Source organism: Rosa chinensis, chromosome 6 (assembly GCF_002994745.2).
Source record: "Rosa chinensis cultivar Old Blush chromosome 6, RchiOBHm-V2, whole genome shotgun sequence".
NCBI classification, from domain to species: Eukaryota; Viridiplantae; Streptophyta; class Magnoliopsida; order Rosales; family Rosaceae; genus Rosa; species Rosa chinensis.
The window spans coordinates 59,473,682-59,500,923 of NC_037093.1; the positions used below are offsets into that span (position 1 = coordinate 59,473,682).

General features: G+C 39.6%; 4 protein-coding genes and 1 non-coding gene across 10 annotated transcripts; 2 read left to right on the plus strand and 3 right to left on the minus strand.

Annotated features, from left to right (window-relative positions):
* Window positions 1-1,959: 1,959 nt before the first annotated feature.
* LOC112169141 (probable LRR receptor-like serine/threonine-protein kinase At1g56140) lies at window positions 1,960-3,100 on the plus strand. Its single transcript, XM_040508610.1, has 5 exons — window positions 1,960-2,187; window positions 2,269-2,340; window positions 2,453-2,524; window positions 2,621-2,692; window positions 3,028-3,100. The coding sequence occupies exons 1-5, from the start codon at window positions 2,066-2,068 to the stop codon at window positions 3,098-3,100; spliced, it is 411 nt and encodes a 136-aa protein (XP_040364544.1). The 5' UTR covers window positions 1,960-2,065.
* A 1,694-nt stretch (window positions 3,101-4,794) lies between these two features.
* On the minus strand, window positions 4,795-4,867 carry TRNAR-CCG. Its single transcript has one exon. It is a non-coding gene; the product is annotated as a tRNA-Arg (tRNA).
* A 1,207-nt stretch (window positions 4,868-6,074) lies between these two features.
* On the plus strand, window positions 6,075-8,717 carry LOC112170104 (probable clathrin assembly protein At4g32285). Of its 6 annotated transcripts, none has more exons than XM_024307256.2 (2): window positions 6,075-6,235; window positions 6,315-8,717. In XM_024307256.2, exon 2 carries the CDS (start codon window positions 6,372-6,374, stop codon window positions 8,364-8,366), a length of 1,995 nt encoding a protein of 664 aa, XP_024163024.1. In that variant the 5' UTR covers window positions 6,075-6,235; window positions 6,315-6,371; the 3' UTR covers window positions 8,367-8,717. The 6 variants fall into 6 exon arrangements, with proteins under 6 accessions (XP_024163024.1, XP_024163025.1, XP_024163027.1 ...); XM_024307257.2 differs by having other exon boundaries at window positions 6,080-6,235; window positions 6,322-8,717; XM_024307259.2 differs by having other exon boundaries at window positions 6,080-6,235; window positions 6,327-8,717.
* Window positions 8,718-10,966: 2,249 nt separating this feature from the next.
* Window positions 10,967-12,783, minus strand: LOC112173089 (glyoxylate/hydroxypyruvate reductase HPR3). The gene is made up of 2 exons (XM_024310636.2): window positions 12,270-12,783; window positions 10,967-11,656 (listed from the first exon to the last, which is right to left on the minus strand). The coding sequence occupies exons 1-2, from the start codon at window positions 12,714-12,716 to the stop codon at window positions 11,135-11,137; spliced, it is 969 nt and encodes a 322-aa protein (XP_024166404.1). The 5' UTR covers window positions 12,717-12,783; the 3' UTR covers window positions 10,967-11,134.
* A 3,798-nt stretch (window positions 12,784-16,581) lies between these two features.
* On the minus strand, window positions 16,582-19,088 carry LOC112173400 (putative 4-hydroxy-4-methyl-2-oxoglutarate aldolase 3). The gene is made up of 2 exons (XM_024311015.2): window positions 17,925-19,088; window positions 16,582-16,780 (listed from the first exon to the last, which is right to left on the minus strand). Exons 1-2 carry the CDS (start codon window positions 18,854-18,856, stop codon window positions 16,768-16,770), a joined length of 945 nt encoding a protein of 314 aa, XP_024166783.1. The 5' UTR covers window positions 18,857-19,088; the 3' UTR covers window positions 16,582-16,767.
* Window positions 19,089-27,242: the final 8,154 nt, after the last annotated feature.

The following is a 27,242-nucleotide window of genomic DNA, read 5'->3' on the forward strand; positions in this document are numbered from 1 at the left end:
AGACGTTTCGATTACCGAAATAAGAACTAATTTTTCTAAAATTACACAAATATAACTTTGATTAAAGAAAAAACGAGGAGATTACATCAATTTAAAAACGTCTATTACCTCCTCAAAGAAATCTTTTTCAGATTCTACTCCTATCCAAAGAGAACCATAAAATTGCTAATAATGCACCACAAACTAAATGCAACAGATACAAAGCAGTCACATTAATCAATTTAACTACTCAAATCCTTTCATTTCTAAATTAAAGGATTCTTTACTATTAAGTAAAGAATAATAACATAAACAATTGGCTGATACTAAAAAGCTTAGAAAATTTGACCTGAACAATGAAACCTGAACCAGATTATTTTACTTTAAACAGATTATTTAAAGGGTTCATGACCAAATTGTAGTGGGAATTGTAGTGTAATCTAATATATGCACCGGTCTTCATCAATCCCTTTTGACCTACTGCATCAACCACAAGGACATGATGTCAGTGCAGGAAATTGAGACAGCTAGTGATGACAAAACGTCGTCGTCGGTGTTCCCTTCTCTGTGGCAGTTTGCTTTTAGCGCGCAAGGAAACTGTCAAAGCTGAAAAACAAGTACATGCAAATTGGATATTTCAGTTTGGTCGCCATTTTCACACAGTCAAAGCAAGACTCCTGATCAATGACTTGGTGTTTGTTGTTGGATTTGCTTAACAGATTCGATTCTCTATATATTATTATAACCAAGTTTGTATCTTTGTCTCTCTTTGAAAATTTAGCCGGCCTTCTAGCGAGCTTGCTCTATAAACCGTGATTGTATTCGTGAGTGTACTGTGTACATGACGTTGCTGCTGCCAAATGGAGCTCTGGAGTGCTTTGTCTTTGCTTCTTCTTTCTGCATTCCAGCTTGTTTCTGCACAAACAACCACTTCTCCTGATGAAGGTTGAGACATTTGTCTATGATTCAAATTAGTACAAGATTTTTCGGTCATGCTCATTTCTTACTTTTCCTTCCCAGTTACTGCTCTCCACAAGGTAGTAGAACACTGGAACTTGGTAAATCACTTGAATCTTACCATTGACCCCTGCACTGAAAATGCAACATGGGCATCTGGAATTGCGAATCCCCGTGTGGCTTGCGATTGTACAGGCAGCACGTGCCATATTACTCACCTGTTAGTGACTTAGTACTTGAGGCATCATGACTATCTTCCTATGCTAGCTCATACGAACTTCTGGTTTTTAAAAATGTCTGTATGTTTATTTTACCTTGATATACAGGAAGATATATGCCTTGGACATAATTGGTGATCTACCAGGAGAACTATTTGAGCTAAAGCAGCTAATAGACTTGTGAGCATCAAACAATCCTTGAACTTCAGTTGTCTTTCTTACTGTGCTATGATGGTAAGTTGTTGAATTATGGTGCAGGAATCTTGGTCAGAATGTATTAAGCGGGCGCATTCCTCCTGAAATAGGACTGTTATCCAACATGCAGTATCTGTAATTGCAAACATAAAAATTTAAAAATCTTGTTTGCTACTTTGTTTATATTGAATTTGTATCGGGTGAATCTAAGCATAGCTTCCACAGGCTATTCATGAAACTTTTATTTGTTCTTTTTGTTTAATTGAGCAGTAGCTTAGGCGTAAACAATCTGTCAGGTCCAGTTCCATCAGAGCTTGGCAACTTGGCCAAGTTGGTTGAGCTGTAAGTCCATGTCTCTCCAATATTTCAGATATATAACTTCTTGTTCATTCTTTTACTTTTTGTTTATGGGGTTGACATATTCTTATTTTAACAGAAGTTTTAGCTCAAACCAGTTCTCTGGACCATTGCCCTTGGACCTTGGAAAACTGACCTCCTTGCAGCAGTTGTAAGTTTTTCACTGCGGTAATTAATTGTAAGTATATCTCTTTAATTTACTTAGAATGACAAGGTGAATATATATGTTTATCTTCATTTCAGGTACATAGACAGCAGTGGAGTAACTGGACCAATTCCACAGGAGCTTTCAAACTTAAAATCCCTTCAAACTTTGTATTTTCATGATCACCTCTTTTCTACTTTGAAATAGTAAGCATATGAGTATTATATCTCCAAGTTCATTGTGGACTAATATTTCTTGTTTCAGCTGGGCATCTGATAATCTCTTCACCGGAAAACTCCCACAGTTCTTAGGGACTCTTACAGAACTCATAGACTTGTATGTATGGATATCCCTGGCATATTTCAACTTGGAGAACTCTTTCTTGGAATTTTATCAATAAATGTCCTTCTTTCACAGGCGACTTGAAGGCACGTTGCTTGATGGACCAATTCCAAGCAATTTTGGTGCTCTAACCAAACTAGACATCTTGTAAGGCCTGGTCTATGTGTATCTTTTACATGTTTTTGTTTCTTACTCAATCAATCAAGACAATAGTTTCTGTTGCATGTTGAAATATCTGATTTCTTATGTGCTTGTGTAGGAGAATTGGTGATCTTAGCAAGGAAGATTCTTCTCTTGATTTTTTGGAAAATCTAACAAGTTTGTCCATGCTGTATGATGCTTTATATGCTTTAAATCTATTCTATTTTTCAGCTATTTATATTCTTCTGCAGAATGTAAGTGGTTTAATTTTCTCAAAATTTTGTAGGTCTTTGAGAAGTTGTCGAGTATCTGGAGAAATTCCTGAACAAATTGGAAAGTTTTCCAAGTTGCAATACCTGTGAGTGTCCTTGCCATTCATTATCCACAGTTCCTCCTGATGCTCTAAAGCTATTACACTTATTTCTGCTACAAGTTCCTTTTATGAAATATGATGTTATATCTACCATTTCTGTATGCAAATTAATGAGTTCATTATGCAGAGATTTGAGATTCAACAAGTTGACTGGCTCAATACCAAACTCATTCCAAGATTTTACTGTGCTGCAATTTCTGTAAGCTAATTTTTACTCTTTACTCCTTAAAAAATGTGCATTTGTGTGTCCTTAAGTAGCACTTAAGTTGATTTCACGTGATTATGGTTTAATGAGAAGGTTAATTTTTGCAATATCTCAGATATCTTGGAAACAATTACTTGAGTGGAGAACTACCTACAAGTATTGTAAGTCCACAGCTTATTGCACTGTAAGTCACACCTTGAACTTCAAATGTTCCCTTGTTCCTTCTTCCTATTTTATAATAAATCTCAGAAGAAACATAGTGTTTGTAAATTTTAGATGATCATTGTCATCATTGTTAACCATAAGATAGTATGTATCGAGCTAACATCTGTGATTAATTACTTTATAGAGATGTTTCCTTCAATCCAATATCTGGCAATTTACCTTCAAATTTCTCCACACAAGGATTTTCACTGTGAGTTGACCTTCCTTATTCTTTTCATATTTCACAGCCAGACTAGATTGCATGTTGCTATCTATCTTTATGCTAAATCATCTTTTACCATTAATCCATTATTCACCAGAACATAATGTCTAGCTTCCTCTCTCCAGGAATGTGATTGGTACATCCATCAATGCAAATGGCTTATCAGACAGGTAACTTGTATTTACAGTAGGCTGTAATTCTTACTTTCATTTGTATGCTTATAATTAACAAGTCACTGTTACTTTCGTTAACGTTATGTTACATATGGGAGCTCAGTGGGGAACCTGGACTGTTGCATTGTCTCCAAGGAGACACCAAGTGCAGTAATAAACTACCAGCTGTGTGTAAGCACATATTAACTTGCCATTTAAAAGTTACAATTCTTTCCTAATGTAAATTTACTAGAAAATTTTATAATTTAATTTTCTGTAGCTTCATTTTCTATTAAATGTGGAGGCACAAGCCAGAAATCTGTATCTGGGATCGAATACGATGATGATTCTGAAATCCTGGGAGCCGCTTCATCCTACAAAAGCTCTAGAAATCAATGGGCGGTGAGCAACACAGGGAACTTCCTTTTCAACTCAAACGGACCTCAATACATAGAAAACACAGATTCTCAAATCACGGAAACATTAGAGTCGGAGCTGTACAAGACAGCAAGAATCTCACCAACCTCACTTAGGTACTATGGCCTAGATTTGAAGAACGGAAAATATGCCGTTGTGCTTCACTTTGCAGAGTTGCAAATGGAGGAAACAAATTCCTGGAAAGGTCTCGGAAGGCGCTTGTTTGATGTCTACATTCAGGTATGTATAAACTTGGATTACTTGTTACACAAGCTTCTAGGAAATGTTGGTTGATATTGGGGTTTTAGGGTGAGAGAGTGGTCCAAGACTTGAACATTCAGAAGGAAGCAGGGGGATCCAAGAAGGCATTGATCAAAACATTCGAGACAAACGTGTCAAACACAGTTATGGACATCCATTTCCTGTGGGCTGGAAAAGGCACTTGCTGCATTCCATATCAAGGCACATATGGACCTCTGATCTCAGCAATCCATGTTTATCAAGGTAACTACATTTTCATAGTAGGTCTCAAATTTTTCCTGAAGTAACTAATTCGTGCTAAATCTAGCTCGTTCTTGTCGTAGTCTCGGATGCCGCGTCTTCTTCGAAAAGCGAGAGGAAGCGTGTGGGAAGGATTGTGGGAGTGTCATTTGGATGTGCAGCTGTTGTGATCATAATGTCATCAGTGTTCTACCTATGGTGGATTAAAGATGATGCTGAACCCAGACATGTGAGGATACATAGAGAGATGCGCAAGAAATGAGCAACCAAGTGAGAATGTGTCACAAAATGTTGTATTTGGGATCAAATAGTTGATCGAAACTCTTTGAATTTGTGCAAATATATAAAATACCTTGTTTGAATTTCCAAAAGAAAAGGATGGACGCGATCACGGTGGGACTCGAACCCACAATCTCCCGCTCCGGAGGCGAGCGCCTTATCCATTAGGCCACGCGATCCAGTTGTCAGTTGAGCTGTTTCTATAATACTTGGCTCAATGGGAAGTTTAAAATTGCCGGATTAACCAAAAAGCAAGAAAACGAAAGGAGAACAATTGTAAGTATAACTAGAGACTTAGAGTTGAAGTAATATAACGACTAAAAAAACATTTGTACTACTTTTTGGTTGGTAATGCTTGCATTTTATCCGTTCATGTATCGCCTTTTCTTTTTAGTGAGACTATCATAATTTAAAATCTCTAATATTAATTAACAGTTTATACACAAATACGGTTGCATAGATATATGCCTTGAGATTTCTAAGTTTGATTTTTAAATGAAAAATGGGTATAAATAGTTAATCTCATTATTATTGTCTAAAGCATTGGTTTGATGTCTTGTAACTTTCATGAAAAAGGAAGATCACTAAACAATTAGGCAGACATTAATATCTTTGTGTAATGACTCATTAAGCACCTTTATAAGCAAAAAGAGACTAGTCACTAGTAGCATATAACTCAGCCGAGTTTGAGCCTCTCAAATTTGTCTCTCTATTTCAAAAGTTAGAGAGCCCAATAGCAAAAACTACTTTAATGAAGATTACAGTGAATCTACTGAATTCGTGTTTCGTTAACTAAAAATCTAAAATAGCAAGCAAATGAGCAATTTTGGCAAAACTGCTAAAGATGTTTTTAAAAAATTAAAGGGAGAATAGTCACTTTGGTCACTCAACTATGACTTATTTGACATTTTGGTCACTCAAGTTTCAAATATATCACTTTGGTCACTCAAGTATTACACTGTCATTCACAAAAGTCACTTTGTTGTGAGAAAAAATGCCCCTTAGGTGACTTATTTGAATGACAGTGTAATACTTGAGTGACCAAAGTGATATATTTGAAACTTGAGTAACCAAAGTGTCGAATGAATCATAGTTAAGTGACCATTTGTGAAATTCGCCCAAAATTAAATGAATAAGAAGAAAACAAGGAGAGGGAATCTATTTTGATTTGAGTAGAGTTTACTAGTTTCCTTTAGAAGGTCGCTATCAAATATTCACCGTCAACCGTACGCACAGCTACTAAACTAAACCCTGCTCCACTAGATCCAAACCCATCCGCGCACACACGGCCCCCGACACCACCGCAATTTCCAATTACAGCCAGATCTCAGATTACCTCTACAGCTCAGATGCCTCCACGTCACTTAGACTCCAAACCAGTATTTAAATTCCCAATTTTCTCCCCGACTCATACGACCTTTTGGGAAAGCATTGCCAGAGAGGAAACGGAGAAAATAGAAACTTCGAACACCCTCCCATTGGCCTCCGATCCGACCCGCCGGAGCTTCCACGCCGCAGATCTAGACCCTCCCGGTAACTACACAAATGTACGGCTTTCTATTTTTAGACCAATTGGAATTTTCATTTTGTTTAACAAATTAACGCAGCAACCGTTGATTCTCTCAGTTGCTAGCTCAGCAAAACTGAATCCTGTGAGATCGGCGAGCTGAATCAGCGGCGGAGATGGCGCCGAGCACGATCCGGAAGGCGATCGGAGCCGTCAAGGACCAGACGAGCATCGGAATCGCGAAGGTCGCCAGCAACATGGCGCCGGACCTGGAGGTCGCCATCGTGAAGGCCACCAGCCACGAGGACGAGCCGGCCGGCGAGAAGTACATCCGGGAGATCCTCCAGCTGACGTCATACTCCCGGGGATACGTCCACGCGTGCGTGTCGGCGGTGTCCAAGCGACTGGGGAAGACGCGCGACTGGATCGTGGCGCTGAAGGCGTTGATGCTGGTGCACCGCCTCATGAACGACGGCGACCCGGTCTTCCAGGACGAGATCCTCTACGCCACGCGCAAGGGCACCAGGCTGCTGAACCTGTCCGATTTCAGGGACGAGGCTCACTCCAGCTCCTGGGATCACTCAGCCTTTGTGAGGACTTTTGCTATGTACTTGGACCAGAGGCTTGATTTGATTCTTTTCGAGAGGAAGGGTGGTAGTGGTACTACTCCGGCCAGGGACCTGGGGTCTAATTCCAGAGACAGCGGCGGTTCTGGAAATTTCCGGTCTCCGCCGCCGAGGCCGAACTATGAGTATGAGTATGGGGGAGAGGCCAGGGAGTATGAGAATGGAGGAGGGATGAGGCGGTCCAGATCTTATGACTATGATAATGGAGGAGGAATGAGGAGGTCAAGGTCTTATGGAGATGTGAGTGAGTCTGCGAAATCGGAGAAGAGAGTTGTGACTCCGTTGAGGGAAATGAAGCCGGAGAGGATTTTCGGCAAAATGGGGCACTTGCAGAGGCTGTTGGATCGGTTTCTGTCGATCCGGCCCACCGGGTTGGCCAAGAACAATAGGATGATTCTGATTGCTTTGTACCCGGTGGTGAGGGAGAGCTTTCAGCTGTATGCCGACATTTGCGAGGTTTTGGCGGTTTTGCTTGATAAGTTTTTCGATATGGAGTATACCGATTGTGTGAAGGCGTTTGAGGCTTATGCCAGTGCGGCTAAGCAGATTGATGAGCTTGTTGCGTTCTATAGTTGGTGCAAGGACACTGGGGTTGCCAGGTCGTCAGAGTATCCAGAGATTCAGAAGATTGGGAGTAAGTTATTGGAGACATTGGAGGAGTTTGTGAGGGACAGAAGTAAGAGAGGCAAGAGTCCTGAGAGGAGAGAGGAGCTTCCGGCTCCGGTGGCTCAGGAGGAGGAGCCCCAACCTGATATGAATGAGATGAAGGCTTTGCCTGCGCCGGAGAATTGGACTCCTCCACCCCCACCTGAGCCGGAGCCTCAGCCAAAGCCTCAACCAGTGGTCCAAGAAGACTTGGTGGATTTGAGAGATAATGGGGTTTCAGCTGATAATCAGGGGAATAACATGGCTTTGGCTTTGTTTGCTGGTCCTGCCGCTAATGGCAATACAAATGGTTCTTGGGAAGCATTCCCTTCAGATGGGCAACCCCAAGTCACCTCAGCTTGGCAGAATCCGGCTGCAGAACCCGGAAAGGCCGATTGGGAACTTGCTCTGGTCGAGACAGCAAGCAATTTAACCCACCAGAAAGCAGCAATGGGTGGTGGATTGGATCCATTGTTGTTGAATGGTATGTATGATCAGGGCATTGTGAGGCAGCATGTCGGCACTGCCGAATTGAGTGGTGGAAGTGCAAGTAGTGTTGCATTGCCCGGGCCCGGGAAGAGCGCTACACCCGTATTAGCTCTTCCTGCCCCTGACGGCACAGTGATGCCAGTGAATCAGGACCCGTTTGCCGCATCATTGACCATTCCACCTCCTTCCTATGTGCAAATGGCTGATATGGAGAAGAAGCAGCATTTACTTGTGCAGGAACAGCAGGTGTGGAATCAATATGCCAAGGAAGGAATGCAGGGCCAGACTAGCTTGGCCAAAATGAACGGGGCCGGGTTCTACGGGGCACCTCCCATGCAGATGATGCCGTATGGAATGCCTCCGGTGAACGGAATGGGGCCACCCGCCGGGTATCACTACGCTCCTTACTGATTTTTCCGGCCGTCCTCATTTTCCTATAAATGACTTCTCTTTGTTTATTTTTGTATGTTGTTTTTTCCTAGTGTTTTAATCCTGTCTAAATGTTCTAAAGCCTGTATTCTTGCTGCTACTTGTGCATGAAAATGGTGGGGGAAGAGGGGAATCGAAAATGAAGAGATTAGTCATTGCTGGGATGGGATTTTTCTTGTTGCTCGGATATACATAATCGATTTGTTGTACTGTCTGTTCGTGCTCTGTAATATTAGAATTTCTTGACAAATTTTTTTTTTCCACAAACAATAATCTCTTTTTTTTTGTTTTGAGAACCCACCAAATTTAATTCATTGGATTTGTTTCTTGTTTCTTAACTGTATATGATGTAAGCCCTTTTAGTCATTTCCTTTCATCATTGTGTTGCTTGGCATGCAATGTTTGTGCTTTGCTTTTAGCAGGTAGCAAATAGGATGAGGGTTTAGTACTGATTAATCAAAGTTAGTGAGTTACTTTCATGCTAATTTGTACTCATCTTGATTCAGAACATTGGCTAGGGACAAGTTACTACTACGGATGTTGAAATTTATTGGTATATTAAAGAAATTTGTTATTATTAGCTATGCACACCCACCCTTTCTGATACTGTTTCAACTATATTTTACCAGCTGTTGAAAATTGACTAAACGTTATTAATTAGAGTGATTACTTGTTAATCTAGATAAAAACAGATCATGTATTAGAAACCGTGAAAGGGTGGCAAAGGTTGAGTTTGAAATTGATAAACAAGGATAATGATTTAGCTAGGTCGTGGATAACCAAGACCTTCGACGAATGAGATAGACAATAGTCCAAAGCAGTAGTAGCTTCAAGAGTTCAAGGTTGTCAAAGAAAGGAGAATGAACTGAAAATGACCCATCCTATCTGTGCCAGAAGGAACTCTGTTATTCTCCTAAACGAGTAATAGCCAAATGGCTCCAACTTATTAGTCTTGCTCTAGTCCAAATCAAAGGTCTTAGGTTTTAAGTGAGATCCCCACTAACCAAACAAGCTACTGGGTATTGCTCCGCTTCTTGATTCGCCGCACTACACTAGTGATTGCCATTCATCATCAATCATAACTTAAAAGACATTGGGTTCCATGTTAACTTAATCGAAAGATTTGTAATAAAGATTTCAATTCCTTTTTAGTGGTTAAGAAAAACAAAGTGTGATTGGTGGGGTAAGAAGATTGAAGAGCATAAAGTCCAGAGGGAGAAGAAAGAATAGAATCGTCTTGTTTTGGCACACGAGAAGTGTGTGGAACACAACTGTCTATGGAAACTGAGTCCATACCACAGGTTCCTTTCCAGTTTCCAGTACCCTCCACTCCACTTCTTCATGAATTTGACCCACCATCCTTTCCTTTTCCTCTCTGATTCAAGCAATAATACTTTTCTTGAGTATCATGGGTCTTCTACTTTAACTTTCATTTTGTTTTTACTTCATCCGGAAAAATATCACTACACTAAAAGCTACTTAATAAAATAGACTTAACTGAAACGATAAAAAACTTGATTTAATTCGAGGAAGCAGTAGTACCGAAGCACTATGTTGTGTTTGTGTAGTAGGGTCGGAACCATTGAGGGTATTTTGAAGTCCATGACTTTTGACACTGTCGGTGGTTTTTTATACACAAAAATAAGACCCAAGACTTGTGTATCTGGAGGTGGCTGGCTTTTACGTCAATGAAGGAGACAATTAATTTCTAACGAAAAAAGAAAAAGAAAAAAGAAGGAGATAATTAATTGAAAATGAAAACACTGGCTGGTGAGAACAAGAGCTCTTGTGGTATTGGTGCAATACCGGATTTATTTTTTATATTTTATGGTTGAACAAAGAAATTGAATTGATCTCAAAATCCAAGAGCAACCACAAAAATTGTAGTTTACCTAATGAAAATGAAATCAACATTGAAAGGTCAACTACAGCTCTTTGCTACTGTGGGGCTGAGGTAAGATGGGTCATTACTCATCATATGTTCCACAGTTACGAGAAATCGAAAATTTTACAGTACTCTTAGAATATTGAAATTTCAGAGTTGCAAATTTATATATAGTCCGTTCATCGAATGAGCTAATCTAATAACAACTCGTGATTCAAAAATTTCAGTAGTACTCTGAAATACTATAGAGATGAGGAGATGAGGAGGGAGAAAAAGGGTGCTTTGATTCCTGGCCACAAGATCTAACTGAGCGTCCAGAATTAAACTATGAGAAAATGAGAGGGAGCGTCGGATCGGAGTCCCACTTTGAGGACCCACTCTGTGTAGTGTGTACCTTTCTTTTTCTGTTTGTTGAGCGCAAACTTGGTCCGTGATTTGATGGATGATGGAGTTATTCAATGATATGGGCCTATGGGGCAGTTGAGTCCAAAAGTTTACTGAAGGTCCAAATAAAAGTATTGTCCTTGCCAGTTTTTGCTGTTAAGATAGAAATAAAAGCAACATAGTTTTCCTATATTAGCTTTAGTTTTCATCTAGAGTACCTTTCAAGAATTCTATCTCTGAAATAAAATAAAAGCAACAAACCCTCAAGACTCACTCCGCACTTCACAATTCTAAAACCTTGAATCTTAAATGGTTAAGTTGAACAGCATCATCATCACTTCATTTGCTTCGATGACAAAAACTTGAAAGACAACTAGACAAGGAATATAACTGGGTCGTTCAGTTAAACAGAAAATAGCTTTGATACCCACAAGGCCACAATAATACAGGCAAAATAAACCCTCAAATAGAATCATATCTATTAATCCATGACTGGAGTAACCAAAGGTTTGTTGGAGAAGAAAGCTTCCAAATTGGCGATCATTACTTCACTTCCTCTCTTGTAAGACTCTAGGGTATGAGGAGCCTTATGTGGAGACAGAACAACATTGTCCATTGCCACAAGCTCTTTCGGTATATGAGGCTCATTCTCAAACACATCCAAACCAGCACCTCTGATCTCTCCATTCACCAAACACTCGACCAATTCTTTCTCATCAATAACTGCCCCACGCCCTATATTAACTACCACCCCATCTTTTCCCAACGCAGATAAGACTTCCTTGTTGATCATGTGGCGGGTTTGGTCTGTCAATGCACAACAGATGATGAGGGCATCACTATTAGCTGCAAGCTCACAGACATTGGAATAGAAGGGGTACGACAAAGACGGCCTTTCGCTCCTTGAGTTGTATGAGATCTTGCAGCGAAAGCCCTCAAGTCTTTTGGCAACTTCATAGCCAATGTTTCCCAATCCAACAATACCTACTCGCTTTCCACCTATCTGCAATTAAGTTAGGAAGTCGTTGTATCATGAGAAATCAGAAGTTGAAGCTGAGTAATCCAGAGGACAACATTTTCAGATACATGTGACAAAAATTATTATGGTCGGGCTAATGCTTGCCATCAGATTGATCAGGGAATACGTAACAATATAACATTACCACTTGTTGAATTTTCACAGAGGAGATGAGTTTTGGTGGATTTTGAGATTTTCTACTAGCCACATATCTCTTACCAAACTGCAACTACGTACTATATTCTAACAAGATCAACACAAGCAAAAATCCGTGGGTTGCAAATGTATTTCTTTGGTTCAACCTACTAAGCATGATGAAATTTAATTTGGTATGATACTCGGGATCCATGATTCCGCGTTTCGAGATCCTGAAATCCTGAATCTCAGGTGCGGATTAATTCTAAGTCCCCCAACCTAATTGACTAATCGTCTAATTGAGTGCAGATCTCTAAGGATATGTCATCTTATGTTCCCAAACAAAACACTAACACTGTACTTGGCAATTAAAAACTCAAATCCCATTATCCTAAGTTGACCCAGTTAAACACATTAAAAAATCAATAAAATGAATGTGCAGGGTGGAAGTAGTATTACAGACCTTGGAACCAAGAGGATAGTCTCCCTTGCTAGACCAAAGCCCACGTCTGACGTACCAATCAGCTGCTGAAATTCTCCGATTCACATCGATGAACAACCCAACAGCCATGTCAGCAATATCTTCCGAGTACGCATTTCCGGCATTGGTCACCGCAATCCCACGCCTCCGGCACTCAGCTTTGTCCACGTGGTTGGCGCCGGTGCTGACAGACACCACGAGCTTCAGCGCCGGTAGCTGCCGGAGGAGGTCGGCGTTGACAAGAGTGAAAACGTGGCAAAGGAGGGCCTGGACTGATTGGGCGTGGGTGGTGAGGAACTGGTCCAGAGGGAGAGGTGATTCCCATGCTCGCAGTATGTTGAACTTTTGGGTGAAGTCGGATTCGAAAGATGTGAAGGGCGGTGGTGGTTGGATAATCAGGACTTCTGGCAGGTCTAGCAACTCGGCCATTAGAGTGAGAGATCGATATCAGTTTTGCTCTTTGTTCCAAAGTTTGGTTCTACAGCTGTAGTTCTTTTATATCGATCTCTGTCTTTTTTTTTTTGGGACGAATTACATCTCTGTATCTAATTTTCATTAAGAAAACTACAGTTTTACACTGAGAAACTGCACTTTAGTTCCTCTTCGATATGCACTTTTACACATTGCTGATTCTTACAGCTCTAGGTCTAAGAATATAATCATATATATATATATATATATATGTTCATGGTTACTTTTGAATTTATTGATTGACAAAGAGTTTTTCTATTGGAACCTCCAAATTTGCTCACTTGACCACTATGCTTTTTACACCTCTTATCAAATTTTCAAATACTAAATTTACTCACCAAACCTCACTAAACTTCCTCAAATAACCCCAATCATATAATTTGCAAACAAATTGTTATCTTTAAAATAAAAAAGTTAGTCATTTCAATGATTTAATCACTCTATAAATCTTAACTAAATATACATTTCTTAATCAAACTTGGGTTTCAAAAATTAATGTCTAATCAATAAGAAAATGCCATGAACTATTCTGTTTTTTTTTTGTTTTTTTTTCTATTTGAGCTGTGAAAAAAAAATGAAGAAATCATTTTTTTTATTCTAAAAAAAAATCATTTGTTTTAAATTTTTTTTTCTCTATTTTTTGTACCACATGATTAATTATTTAAATATTTTTAGCTTTTTTTTTTCTAAACTACTAGTTTTTTTTTTTTTTTGCAAATATAATTGGTTGACTTAGATTTAGGTCATAAATCATAAACTCACCAATATGCGTTCAACATATATATCATATATTTTTATGTCATATGATCTTAATCATATTTTTAATTCTTATTAAATATATATGAATGCTTTAATGAGTATGTAGTGAAATTGGAAAATGAAAATAGATAAGGAAAATAATAAGAAATACAATCTAATATTATTGAATTGGAAAGTCTACATAAAATAAATATAATATTTTTTAGTATAATTATTGTCCTTAATAGTCATTTTATAGTAGGTTATATATGTCATTTAATAATTCATAATAGAGTGAGGTCAAGTGAGCAAATTTGGAGGTCCTAATAGAAACTCTCATTGACAAAAGAATAAAAACTAGTTCAGTATGTCCAATTAATATACTCCTGATTCCTGAAGCAACATTATCGATCTGAAGTAACCTTTCGTAAAGGTACGTAAGAACAGTGCTAGCTGGAGAACACACGTTACAATTTACACACGTACACAGTGCAAAGCCTCGTGCCCTCGTACCTGTTTGTCAGATAATCTATATTCTCATCTTGTTTATAACCCCATTTATTCTCTACTTGCAATTAAAGCCTAATTCAAGCTAAGAGAGCACACTGGTTTGGCCTATTTGGTTCCATACTTTACATGAACTATTGCGTTCATTAGGAACGCAGATTGTACATTTGGCCTACTGAGGCTTTATATATAGAGAAAATGATCGATTTTAGCTTTAAAATTGCCCACTTACCCAAACACTCAAATAAATTGTCCAAATACCCAAATACTCTAAGAGATTATTTCCCTAATACCCAATTAAGTATTTTTTTTTTATCCCTTTTTATTTATTTTTGGGACAATTTTGCCCTCTCCTTCTTTGTCACTTAGTGAGAGAAGTCATCGGAGACATTGCCGGACTCCAGTGACCAGTGGCCGGCCGGAGACTCCGGTGACGGACTCAGGCAACCTGTGACCTGAATCCAGCCCCCGGCGACGGGTCACCGGAATCCCGAATCCGGCTACCGTAATCCAGAATCCGGCTACCGGATTCCAGCGTCTGAATTTATTACCCCCCAATAATCATATTATTGCCTCCCAGTAATCACTGAAATCCCAAATCCGGCTACCGGACTGGTGACCGGATACTGTTGTCTAATTTTATTGCCCCATAATAATACCCTGTAATCATATTATTGCCGCCCGGTAGAAACATTATTGCCCCCTAATAATATGATTGTTGCCCCCCAGTAAACTTATTATTGACTTGCAATAATAAGTAAAACAACACAGTAACACTTCCCAAAAATAAAAAAAATTGGCATAAAAGATTGGCCCCGAGAACGTGGCCTCCATTTCCTTATCAACTAGCATAGCTATGCATGCTCTGTGTAATTATTGCAGGGCCTATCTCTCTAGCCCTTCGTCGTCTTACTATTATTGTAGGTAAAGAGAACTAGTCTACTAACTTTTTTTATTATTGTAGATGAAGAAAGAATAAATGGTCGACACCTAACACCTCAATAGCTCAGTATTCCAATTATCACATATATAAAGGAGCGAGTCCAGATCTTCTTCACCTAGTTGACTGGTTTGGCTTCTTCGCCTCCAAGCCAAAATATCGAAATGGAGAGCTACTTGCACCTCTCGCCGGAGGCCTCAAGCAATTGGAAGAAATTCGTTGGCCTCGTCGTCAAGAACCCGCCAGAAAGTTCCGACATGTCTTCGATCTTGCTAAGCGGGTTGAGGCTGAGAAGAAGAAGACAACGACGACATTGATTTTGCACCTTGCCGGAATTCCGATCACCGCTTTTGCTTCTCAGCCGTTGCAAAGAACTCTTCAATCCCGTCGGTTGGAAGCACTTTGCTCATCGCCGAGGTCTTTGACATACGGACAACGCCGGCGACTCCGAACTGGTGGAGAAATTAAAGTCAATAAGACGATGGAGAGAGAGAGAGAGAGAGAGAGAGAGAGAGAGAGAGAGAGAGAGAGAGAGAGAGATGTTTGCAATTTATTAATTAAAATGAGGGTAATATTGTCAATAGATGTTAGATTAGGTAAATGGGGTTAAAAAACTCTTAGTAGAGTAAGTAGGCAATTTTAAAGCTAAAATTAGGTAAGTGGTCACGATCCCTTATATATATATATATATATATATATATATTTATATAGGCCTTCCACTGAGGGATCATTTTCTTTAGCTAATTTGAGGGATTGATTATTACACCAACTTTTTGATTACCTATCAACATCTCTACCGTTGAGTTTTTAGATCCTAATGTATATATCACTTATTCAAATTTTCAGCCAAATTGATGATTGTTAAAATATCGTATTAGATTAAATCAATAGACGAACCGAATCTGTCCAACTTGAACCGTTCATATTTATAATTGTAAATCGCAGTTATAAATACCTGAATGATTATCAATTTGGCTGAAAATTTTTAATGGTGATATACCAACCTAAAAACTGAACAGTTAAAATGTGAACATGTAATCGAAAAGTAGGTCTAATGATCAATCTTTGAAAATGACCAAAAAAAAGAAGGATTTTTTAGTGGAAGGGAAAATATATATATATATATATATATATATATACAGCGCTTCTCCGGTGCGGACGTCCGCACTTTTCGCTTAGGTGCGGATTTCCGGTTTTGACCCACTTTCCGATCACATTTTCACATCTTAACCGTTCAGTTTTTAGGTCATAATGTATAGATCACCTCTACAAAATTTCAGCCAATTTGGTGATCGTTAAGGCATCCAAAACTGCAATTTACCATTATAAATATGAATGGTTCCGGTTCGACAGATTCTGTCCGTTTGTGTAAATTGCAATTTGGATGCCTTATCGATCACCAAATTGGCTGAAATTTTGTAAAGGTGATCTATACATTATGATCTAAAAACTGAGCGGCTAAGATGTAAAAATGTGATCGGAAAGTGGGTCAAAACTGGAAATCCGCACCTTTTTCTTCGGTGCGGATATCCGCACCTGAGCAAACTTATATATATATATATATATATATATATATATATATTCTAATAGTCATATTCAACATTTGCTCATTCAGAATCAGATTCTAAGATCAAAATCTTAAACCAAAGAAGCAACGGGCTTTCACTTTATTTTGGCCTGGACAATAAGCCAGATCCAAGACATATTATGGTGATTGTGAACCCATAATTATTACCATGATAACAAAATGATCGAGGTGCACACTCTGAGACTAACCTTACTGGTACAACCTTATGATCGACTGAATTACGTACTGAAACCAAATCAAATTGACAATTTAGTCAAACAAGTGGATGCTAAAAACCCCAAAACGCTCCGCAAAAATAGGAGACAGAAACTAGGGTTTGGGAAACTCAGGGGATTGTTCAGTGCTGGTCCGGCGGCGCCTCCGCGTCGACCATGGCTTCTGGCCTCATCGACGGATGGCGGGTGCTGCCGGACTGGTTCGTGGAGTCTCGTGGCTTCAGGTATTGCTTTTTCTTCATTGGCCTGGGCTCTGTATGATGCGTCTCTCCTCTCAGGCGGTTGCGCAGGCGTGGTTGATGGGCGATTGGGGTTCGACGACGGTGCAAACATGGAGTAGGTGGCCAGCAACCAGATCGTGGCGGCGGCATACCATGGATTGTATGGGGCTGGTTACTGCTCTTCGTTGTGTCGATAGTCGGAGCCTTCGATGGTGGAGCTTTCAATGGTGGTTTCAGGCTCTCAAGCCGGTGGAAGCAAACAGGCGACAGGGTACAGTTAATTTCTTCCCGGTTTTTGGTTTGGGTCTGTGGTTTTGGTCTGGATCCCATCGAAAACCGGCAGGGGGTTTGGTGTGGATTGTTGCGTGGGTTGCAGTCTTTCGGCGAGACGAGCTCGAAGGGATTGATTTATGGTGGTGGTTTGCCGGCGGAACACCTGGAGGAAGAGAAGAGGATTGCAGCGGCCGGTTTGTGCTTTTGTTTAAGGTAGTTTTTTTGGTTAGTAATTTGGTTAGGTTTTTTTGGTCGTTAGTATGTCCCTACTCATTTGAGCTAGGGTTGGGTCAAGTTGAGGTGCCATGGATGTGGTGTCTTTCCTGGGGACGAATTGGTCTATTGTTGGTTTTATCTTATGGTCAATGTGCTGACGAGCGATCCTTGCACGTGGTCTGGTACCTTTGGGACACGGTGTGGAAGAGGGCGTTGGTTTTTCTGGGGGTTGTCTATGAGGTAGTATTGATATTCTCGGGATTCTATGTAGCCCGAGAGGTTGGGCGATATAGGTGGTTAGGGGTTGGGCCCTTTCGGCTCATGGAGGTCATTCATGACGGACCCGTAACTGGTTTAGGTTTTAGGGAGGAGAGTGGGGAATTCTTGTCCACCACCGGTCGATCCCGTTTTATGTAATCTGGTTTATTTTAATAAAAGTTTCTTATTCTCAAAAAAAAATTTGACAATTTAGTCGTGGAGACAAGGATGCCATCATTATCCGCATACAACCATTCCCCGTCACGAATCCATGTTCCTCCAATGTTGACATCAACATGCTTCTGGCCACTCCCATCTTCACCTTTAATCGGTCTCACCGGACAAGTCGCCAAAGCTCTCACCCCGATCTCACATTCATTGATCTCATCCACATCTCTTACGCACCCATTCACCACAATCCCAGCCCACCCCATAATCTCGGCACACTTGGCCAGCATCCCTCCGGTGACGGCACGTCTCATGCTTCCTCCGCCGTCCACAACCAACACCCTCCCCTCCCCTTTTCTCGACAAAGCTTCAATCACCAACGTGTTGTCCTCAAACACCTTCAAGGTCAGCACCCGACCCGAAAACGCGTGCCATTTTCCGAATCTTTGAAAATTTGGCTCCAAAAGACGCAAGTCCCCGCTCTCCAACCGAGCCGGATTTGCGTCACAAATGTCGGTGGTTGCCAAGGCGGCCGCGGCCAGACTTCTCCTGTACTCGGCTGACACCCCCGCGACTGCGAATCTCTTCCTGAGGCTAAGCCAAAGCTCACAAGACGAATTCGAAGGTATGACTCCGGTTGTGACTAGTGGGAGCACCACGTCTTCGGAAAGAGTCGATTTGATCCACGTTATGATCTTCTGATCCTTCTCATGCCAAACATCGAAGGCCAGATTGACTTGATTCGTGAGGTTTCCGTTCTTATGAATGAGGAACCGATCGGGACAGGGTTCGCTGCCGTTGACGATGCCAGTGAGCTCGTAACGCTTGAAGATATCTTCAAAAAGCGTCTTCCAGAAAAAGTACATCTCGCGCGTCTTGAGCTTTAAATTTACGATGCTGCATATTTTTTCTACGGTGAGAGTGGTGTATGAATATCCATGATCGACTTCAGGAGCCGGAACTGAATCGATCATTGTTACAGTGTGTTTGGAAATTGCGTGCCAGCTAGCGTGTTTGTTTTGCAAGAAAATATAAGAAGAAAAGTTATATAACTAGCTACTACATTAAAGTAATGGATGGACTTTGATAAAATAAAAAAAATTTAAAAAAAGTGATTGATGGACTAAAATTAGTAAGGGACAGCAAATAATTTGGCTGCGTAGGGACGTAGGGTGCGTGTCAATTCAACATGTTTTATATTTGTTAAACTCGGCAAATGTATTTAATTGGTAGAAATGATTGGAAAAGTTCAGACTCCACTGATTCTGGGCATGGGAGGCAGCTCTAATAATTACATACTGAATATATATATATATATATATATATATGCATACACACACTATTTAAAGTGCGAGATTGAAGTTTATGGTCACTTTTCGGTCGCATCTCCACATTTCGACCCTTTAGTTTTTAGGTACTAATATTTAGATCATCTCTACAAAATTTCAGCGAAATTGATGATCTTTAAGGTATCTAACCCGCTTAAACCAATAGACGAACTGAATCTGTCAAACCTGAACCGTACTAGTTTTAAGGTAGTTATTAATGCCTTAAAGAGATCGTGGTCGGAGGCTACATGCATCCCAGACCAGTTTGCAGTGAAGACGAAGGCCAAAGAGATCGAGGTCGGAGGTATGGGCAGCGTGGTCGACTGTAAAGTGGTAGTCCGATCAAGGTCGACTGGAAAGTGGTTACCGGCGAATCCACCCGACTGGAAAGTGGTCAGGGATGTTCAGAGGGTTCATCCGGCAATCGCAGAGAAGCCATCACTGCCTTCTCGACGCTGGAGGAGGGACGTCTGCAATTTTTCTGGGTTGTGGACGTCCTCTTCAGAACGGTCCTATATATATATATATATATATATATATATATATATACATACACACACATATCTTATCAAGAGCGGAGCTCCGCTTTGAAAATTAACGTGTGAAGTTCGAGTTTTTGGTCACTTTTAAGTCGCATATCTACATTTCGACCGTTCAGTTTTTAGGTACTAGTGTATAGATCGTCTCTACAAATTTTCAGCAAAAATGATGATCGTTAAGACATTGATAATTGCCTTAAAGCTAGTACGGTTCAGGTTGACAGATTCAGTCCGTCCATTGGTTTAAGAGAGTTAGATACCTTAACGATCATCAATTTGGCTGAAAATTTGCAGAGATGATTTATACACTAGCACCTAAAAACTGAACGGTCGAGATGTAAATATGCGACCGAAAAGTGACCTAAAACTCAAACTTCACACGTTAATTTCAAAGCGGAGCTCCGCTCTGGATAGGATATATATATATATATATATATATATCTGATTATATCATATATATTCATTCCTATACCATATGAACCCTGAGGGATATAATTTAAAGCCTTTGTATATATACGCTTATATATATTAATCTCACGATCTTCACCACCGAGTCTTTGTGAATATTCTCTCTAATCTTAAAAAAAGAAGAGTTAAATTGCTAGTGGCCTATGCCAGCGGGTTTGGATGCCCGACCTCCATTTCTAACCACATGCAGTATTATGTATATTAGCTTCATATCCGTGCGTTGGTTGGAGTAATTTAATAAGAACTCGATATGTCTTTTTATCTTAAATTTTAACAATTAAAGAGAATAAAAATTAGAAATTTGATTTATCTATAATTTTAACAACTAAAGCTGTGATATTTGTAATGATGTTTCTTCATTATAGAATAATCTTTCCGTTATGTCACCACTTTGTTAAAGTAAATAGAGTAGTCATTTGTGCACTCTTTCCTAATTGGTGTTTGTCATAATACATAGACTTTGACAGGACCCGCCCCGGATATCACCCTGAAATCCAAAATGGCCCTGCGGGGCCCATTTTAGAAGAAATTCTACTAAAAATTTGGTGAAACTTCCTCTAAAATGGGCTACCCAAAACCTGTAGAAAGCATTTACACTTCTAAATCAAATCATCCTTATACTTCTGGAGCCACCCTGCTCCCCAATGACTTGGTTCATAAACTCTTCGCAAGCGTACGAATCGTTGTCAAGTAAGGGAAGTAATTGGACCTTAGTTTATCGTACCTCAGGGATTAGGTGTTAGACCTAACCAAGATAATTGGCGGTAGGATACTAAAAGCACACAAGAAAAATAAAAAGTAAAATAAGACTATAAACAATCAAGGCACCAAGCCTTGGCAATGCTCGGCTTAGCTCACACCAAGCCTATTCAAAGCCACTAACTTGTAGCCTCAAGATGGGTATACACAAATGAGTCGATGGATTTAATGTTTGAGAGTGGATTTAAACTTAACAAAAAGTAATAAAATGTAAAGCGATTAATAAAAATGCAAGGAAATTAAACTAGAAAGGTGTGAACAATATAATGGGAATGTCGGGTGCTAGGGAGGTTCCTTCACCCAAATCTCATGTGTCGGAAGCTAATCTAATGTAGATGCAAATTTCCTACTTTGGCGGTAGTCGTATCCAAGGCGGTTCAAGGCTCAAGGACCGAAATTCCCTTTCATGGTATTCCTACTCCGGTTCAAGGGTCGTAGGAACTCACTTGGCATGAATTAGAGCCGGTTCAAGGGTCTCTAATTCACATCAAGAGGCCTAAAGATCGAGGAATTAGACTACTAAGCGACCCGCCCGCGCATTCACGCAACGGGTGTAAATCACCATGCTTATAACCCCTCGAATACGAAATTGAAGGTTTCTAGCTTAAGAATTAGAGGGGGTCAAGCCTCTAACTCCATCCTAGACATGCTCAAAATACACACCCTAGAGTTGACTAGGCTCCTAGACATGCATTTTAACCCAACAAAAATTGATATAAGCATCCAACAAATTAAATTGCATCATGACATTAAAATAGGCATTCTTTACATAAAATTTGGACTAGGGCACACAACCCTAGCCCCCAACAACAAAACTACTCACTACCCATCACCAAACTAACATCAAAATACATAATTGAAAGAGAAAAAAGTGAAGAGAAGTAGAGAGTAACAAGAACAAGCCGCAAATTGCTATAGAGCAATTATGGCTAGCCTTGATTTATGGCTCCCACTTTTACCCAAATTTGATGTTTATGAAGCTCTTGATGTTTGGGCTCCTCTTTGAATCTTGTGGAATTGATGAAGTCTTGGGGTGGAATAGTGAAGAAAATATAGAGAAATGGTTGGAGGTGGGTGGTTCGGTGAGAGAGAGAAAGGGGATGGGTGCGGCGCTGTTTCTCTCTTCCCTGGGCAAGGAGTATATGAGAATATATATGTGGCTGGGTTGTGTGGTCTACGAGCTAAAGAAACAGATAAGCTCTGCGTGTCAAAACTTAATTGGTGGGCCAAAAGCAAAACAAAATCCGCGCGTGAGCAAGTGTGATAAATATCTGGGAGCCTTCAGTTCGTGAAAGGAAGAAGAGGTAAGGATTTGATGATTAATTGAATGAAGGCCACGTGCTATTAGCATTTGGCAAGTGAATGAAAAGGAAAAATTGCCACGTGTCAAGTGAGCAATTAATCAATGGGTAATCAACCCATAATTTCATTGTGTGCAGCACGTTTTGTGTCTTGGTTAATTAACCAATTAAGCTTAATTAAGTAATTAAGCTTAATCAAGCAATTAACATATCCACAATTTTGTCCTTTCATCGAAAACTCAAATCTTCACCATTTTCGCGCCATTCTTTTCTCGTTTTTGCAACTCTGCTTATTTCCTACAAAATAAATAAAAGTAGATTAATTACATAATAATTAACTTGAGGATTAGCTTAGTTCTAGTATTTTAGATATAATTACCCGCATAAAAATGCGTATAATCACCCAACTCAACATCAATCTCCAATTCACAAAACACAAACCTCAACTTGAAAAACATATATCCCTTAGGTAATCAGAGCAATTCTAATAGAAAGGTAAATAAAGACAACCTAACTCAAAGGCAAACGCGGAAGCCATGCTGTTGACTATGCCTCAACTCCGTGTACGCCCGACCCCAACTAATTCACCTGCAAACTGGGCATTTGAAACCGAAGGGCCTAGGGGAAAGTATTGAAGACACGTTAGTGTGAGTGGACAATAATAAGCAATTTTAAACAAAAGAGATTTTATACTTTCCCACATTTAATTTATTAAAAAATCTCCCGATGCATGCACTGATTTAGGAAAACGAAACAAAAGGAGTTCCGCTCAAGAAAAACCGACTAGCTCCGCTAGTCCCAAACAACTGAAAGGAAGGGTGGAAACTCCGATACTCAACAAAATAAGACCAGCCCCGCTGGTTAAACGGAAATCAGACTAGGCCCCGCTAGTCAAGTAATGATAGGATATGGGGAAGAAATATCACCATACGGGTAATGGAGCCTCCCAGGCTCTACCTACCCTCGACTGCCACTCACACATAGATTGTGCGAGGAGGAGAACTAATAACCTCAACTTCCATTCACACATAGATTGTTTGATGAGGAGAATATGACCTCGACTGCCACCCACGTGAGGAGGAGAATAAATCACCTCGACTGCCACTCACATACACAAAGTAAGTGAGGAGGAGAATAAGTTACCTCAACTGCCACTCACAAACACAAAGTCTGTGAGGAGGAGACCTAATCACATGACCCGCGTATGGTGAGGAAGAAAAAATCATCGAAAACCAGTAAATCCATGTAGCTTCCCCACATTTCTCACGAGATAGAAACCATGTATTCAACGACGTGACCCTGCACGCCAAGATTACTCTCAATCTCAAAATAATTAAGTAAGAAATAGAAATAAATCGACGGTGTGTCCCACACGCCCAAAATATTCTCAAATCCGTAACCGAAATCGGAAATTAGTATAAGCAAATCTCATTTCCAAAAATCTCTCAAAATCTCCAAGAAACCAACCAAATCCAAAGTCCTTAATTAGGCATTCCCGATGCCAAAACCGAAGTCAATAAATAAATGAGAAAATCCAACTCCATCGAAACTCGTCTCGAAAATCTTCCAGGAACTTAAATCGGCGATTAGAAATATACTTAATTCCGACAATTATCTCAGAAATAAGCAATTTGTCAAATAATATTATAAATCATAATCAACCTTTGAAACTCATTATCAAGAGCAAATCTACGAGATAAACCGAGATCGAATTCCGAAAATCAAATCATTTGCTCAATAAGTAATATGATTAAAACTAGAGCATTATTTAAGAAAATAAATGCATGCATCAATATTTAAAAATAAAAGTCAACTCACAGTACTATTCCGACGATCACGCATTCGTGTCCCGTCATCGAGCAATAGCTCGGTACGTCGTCCTGTACACAATTATATTCCGTGAAGAATTCTTCAATAATTTAATACGATTCCTAAAATCAAATCCTCATAATCACATCTCCACTTCTTCTCGGATTCAACCCAAATTATACCTCTAAGACCAATTCGTTAATTTAAAGGTTCCAAGGCAGAACCGAGAGATATCCGACGGTCGGATTCTCGTAAATCGATAACCGAAACTCATAATCTTTGAAAATTCCTAATAAATTCAAAAGCTCACCAATCTTCACCAAACTTCATATATAAGCTCTATAATATTTGTAGAATATAATGGGCTAAAAGCTGAAGTCAAATAGCAGCCGGAGGCGCCGCCACGCGCCTGCTACAGTGACGGCGCGTGGGATTCACGCGCCACCGTCGGCAGCTCCGATGGCCACCAAATTTTGGTAGCACAATCATCTCATCATTCCAAACACTTTTCTCCACTACCACAAACCGAGAAAACAACTAGAACTAGGTCAACAATTATGGAAACAGTAACCCGGTTTGAGTTTCAAAGATCAAACCTTCGATCCGTCGTTTTCTTTGTGTTTTCCGGAAGAAATCTTGGAGGGATGTGGTCTACGACTCAAGGCTTGCAAAATAGGCCAAGAAACTTCGCCTGGGTTGGCCGGAATATGGAAAATTTTCCAGAAAACTCGAGCTGCTACAGTAAACTTCACGGCCTCGGTTCTTCCTTTTCCGGCGACGGCGTGACGACCGACGACCACCAGCGTGATGAGGAGGAGGAGACGCGTCGGTGAAGCTTCGTTTCACGTCATTTGGTGGCCTGAGTTGAGAGAACAGAAGAGTTGCAGAGAAGAGAGAAATCGAGAGAACTCGGGGAAGAGAGAGAGAAAAATATGCGCAGGGGAGGGGGGAAAAAAATTACCCGGCCACAGTAGAAATTCGAATATATACCATCTACTTGCTACAGTAACTTTCGTATTTCCCTTATAACTATGGCATACGAACTCTGATTTTTACGTACCACATATGCACGAGCTCGGTTTAACGTCCTCTACAACTTTCATGAAGAACATTTTCTCAAATTTTAACCCGAACAAAAAGTCAACTATTTAGGGCCACTAAAGTTACCGAAAAAGAGTAAAGGTAAAACAAATTGTCGTTTACTATCCAACGACTAGTAAACCGGTGAATTTAGGTTCGGGACGTTATAGATTTAGTGGAGACTCCTGATATTATTTCAGGATGTTCTCTTTATGCTTATGCTCATTGTAATAAGGGGTTCAGGCTCTACGTTCCCCCCTTTTATTCTGCAATTTCATTAATCAAGACTTGAGAACAGCCGCACCAGCCCCTTTCAAAAAAAAAAAAAAAATAGGAATTGTCTACAACAATTTTTGGATTGAAATCGTCTGTTTGACCTACTCTTCCTTTTATTTTCTAATTTTCTTTTATTTAATTTTAGTATTTTACCATTATGACATTTGAATACTTTTTATATGAATTAAATTTATTTTATTCAAAGAACATATAACGCCAAACTTTAGTTTTCCTTTATAGCAGTAGAGATGTAAAGTCCATTCGCAACCAAAATATCAAAGTTAAAAGTTGGCAAATGAGTCGGGCCTTTTTATTGGGCTGCCACAAAACTGCGGCCTTTTTTTTTTTTTTATCACAAAAGCACTCCTTCATAATCCCCAAAGGGAAAGGAATCTCCAAAAGCGAGAGTTTATATATATAATAATAAGACCCAAAACTTGTGTTATTTAACAACTACTCCAGAGGTAGCCATAAGCTTAAATAACCATGACATAGCTAACATGTGTGCAATGGCAGATACTAATAATTAGTATATCAGGCTTTGATAGTCATGACATAGCTAACGGGCGGGCAATGACAACTCATTATTAGTATATCGAGCTTAGCCCAATGCTTTGATAACCATGAGTTCATGACATAGCTAACTGGTGTGTAATAACAACTCATTATTATTACATTGTATAAATATGTGCTATAACCTTTGTTTTCAGCAAAATCATGTAATTACAAGACCTTTGGGTTGATCTTATTTGTTTGGAAGTTTACTCGATAAAGAAATATTTTTACCTTTGTGATGTTATTTTGAAACCATTGTGACTGTAATTTTAGTGGGATATTGATAGCTCAGTGTTCTGAGATAATTGTTTGTTCTAATTGTAATTCATTTTAAGTGTGGCTAGTAATAATGCTTTGGTCCAATTTCGGGATCGAGTCGTTTCACGTCGCGAGCTTGCTATTCCTGCCTCAGCATCTTCGGTTTTCAAGGTTGCAATTTACAGCAATTTGGGGATGAAGAGAGTGTGTTCGTTAGAGATAAGAGTTCGGAGACCGAGAGAGGTCGAGAATTTAGGGGTTTGAATTGGGGATGAAGAATTTAAGATGTGAGAGACTTAGAGAGATGTAGAATTGAAGAATTTTGGAGTTTTAATCGGGTTTCTTGGTTTGAGAGATGAGAGATTGAGAGTGGTCGTTGTATTTTAGGGTTTTGATCGACAATGTGAGAAACAAAAATGAGAGTATTGTTCGTTTGGATTATAAAGTTAGTCTGTGATTTACTATGGCCAAGTTTATTTTAAGGAAATAAGCTCGGCCAAACAACCACTTATACAAGGACACTCGTCTTTTGAAACTGTGCATATTTATGTAATTTGAACCATAAATGAACCAATCTAGCAGTATAAAGAACTGAACTGGAAAAAATAGAAAACCGAACCAAATTGGATTTTTCGTTACGCTTTGGATTGGTTTTGCAGTTCTAGATTCCAGGCCTAAATAGTACTATTGACAAAAAGAGCTCTAGTAGTATTAGAGTGATACCGGGTTCAATTTTTATTTTATGGTTAAACGAAGGAATTCAAACAACTTCGAAATGCAAGAGTAACCACAAAAATTATAGGTTACCTAATGAAAATGAAATGAACATTGAAAGAACAACCGTAGCTCTTTGCTATTATGGGGTTGAAGAGAGATAGGTCATCACGCATCTATAAATATATTTATTCTACAATTACAAGAAATCAAAAATTTTACCGTACTCTAAAATATTGAAATTTCGGGGTTGCAAACAGTTAGATTGCAAGT

Bases quoted from the DNA above. Each gene is read 5' to 3' on its own strand.
- LOC112170104 (XM_024307256.2), top strand. From the start codon at position 6,372: ATGGCGCCGAGCACGATCCGGAAGGCGATCGGAGCCGTCAAGGACCAG.
- LOC112173400 (XM_024311015.2), bottom strand. From the start codon at position 18,856: ATGATCGATTCAGTTCCGGCTCCTGAAGTCGATCATGGATATTCATAC.
- LOC112169141 (XM_040508610.1), top strand. From the start codon at position 2,066: ATGAGTATTATATCTCCAAGTTCATTGTGGACTAATATTTCTTGTTTC. The intron at 2,341-2,452 runs GTAAGGCCTGGT...GTGCTTGTGTAG, and splicing joins CTAACCAAACTAGACATCTT to GAGAATTGGTGATCTTAGCA. The intron at 2,525-2,620 runs GTATGATGCTTT...AAAATTTTGTAG, and splicing joins CTAACAAGTTTGTCCATGCT to GTCTTTGAGAAGTTGTCGAG.
- LOC112173089 (XM_024310636.2), bottom strand. From the start codon at position 12,716: ATGGCCGAGTTGCTAGACCTGCCAGAAGTCCTGATTATCCAACCACCA. The intron at 11,657-12,269 runs GTCTGTAATACT...ACTTAATTGCAG, and splicing joins ACTATCCTCTTGGTTCCAAG to ATAGGTGGAAAGCGAGTAGG.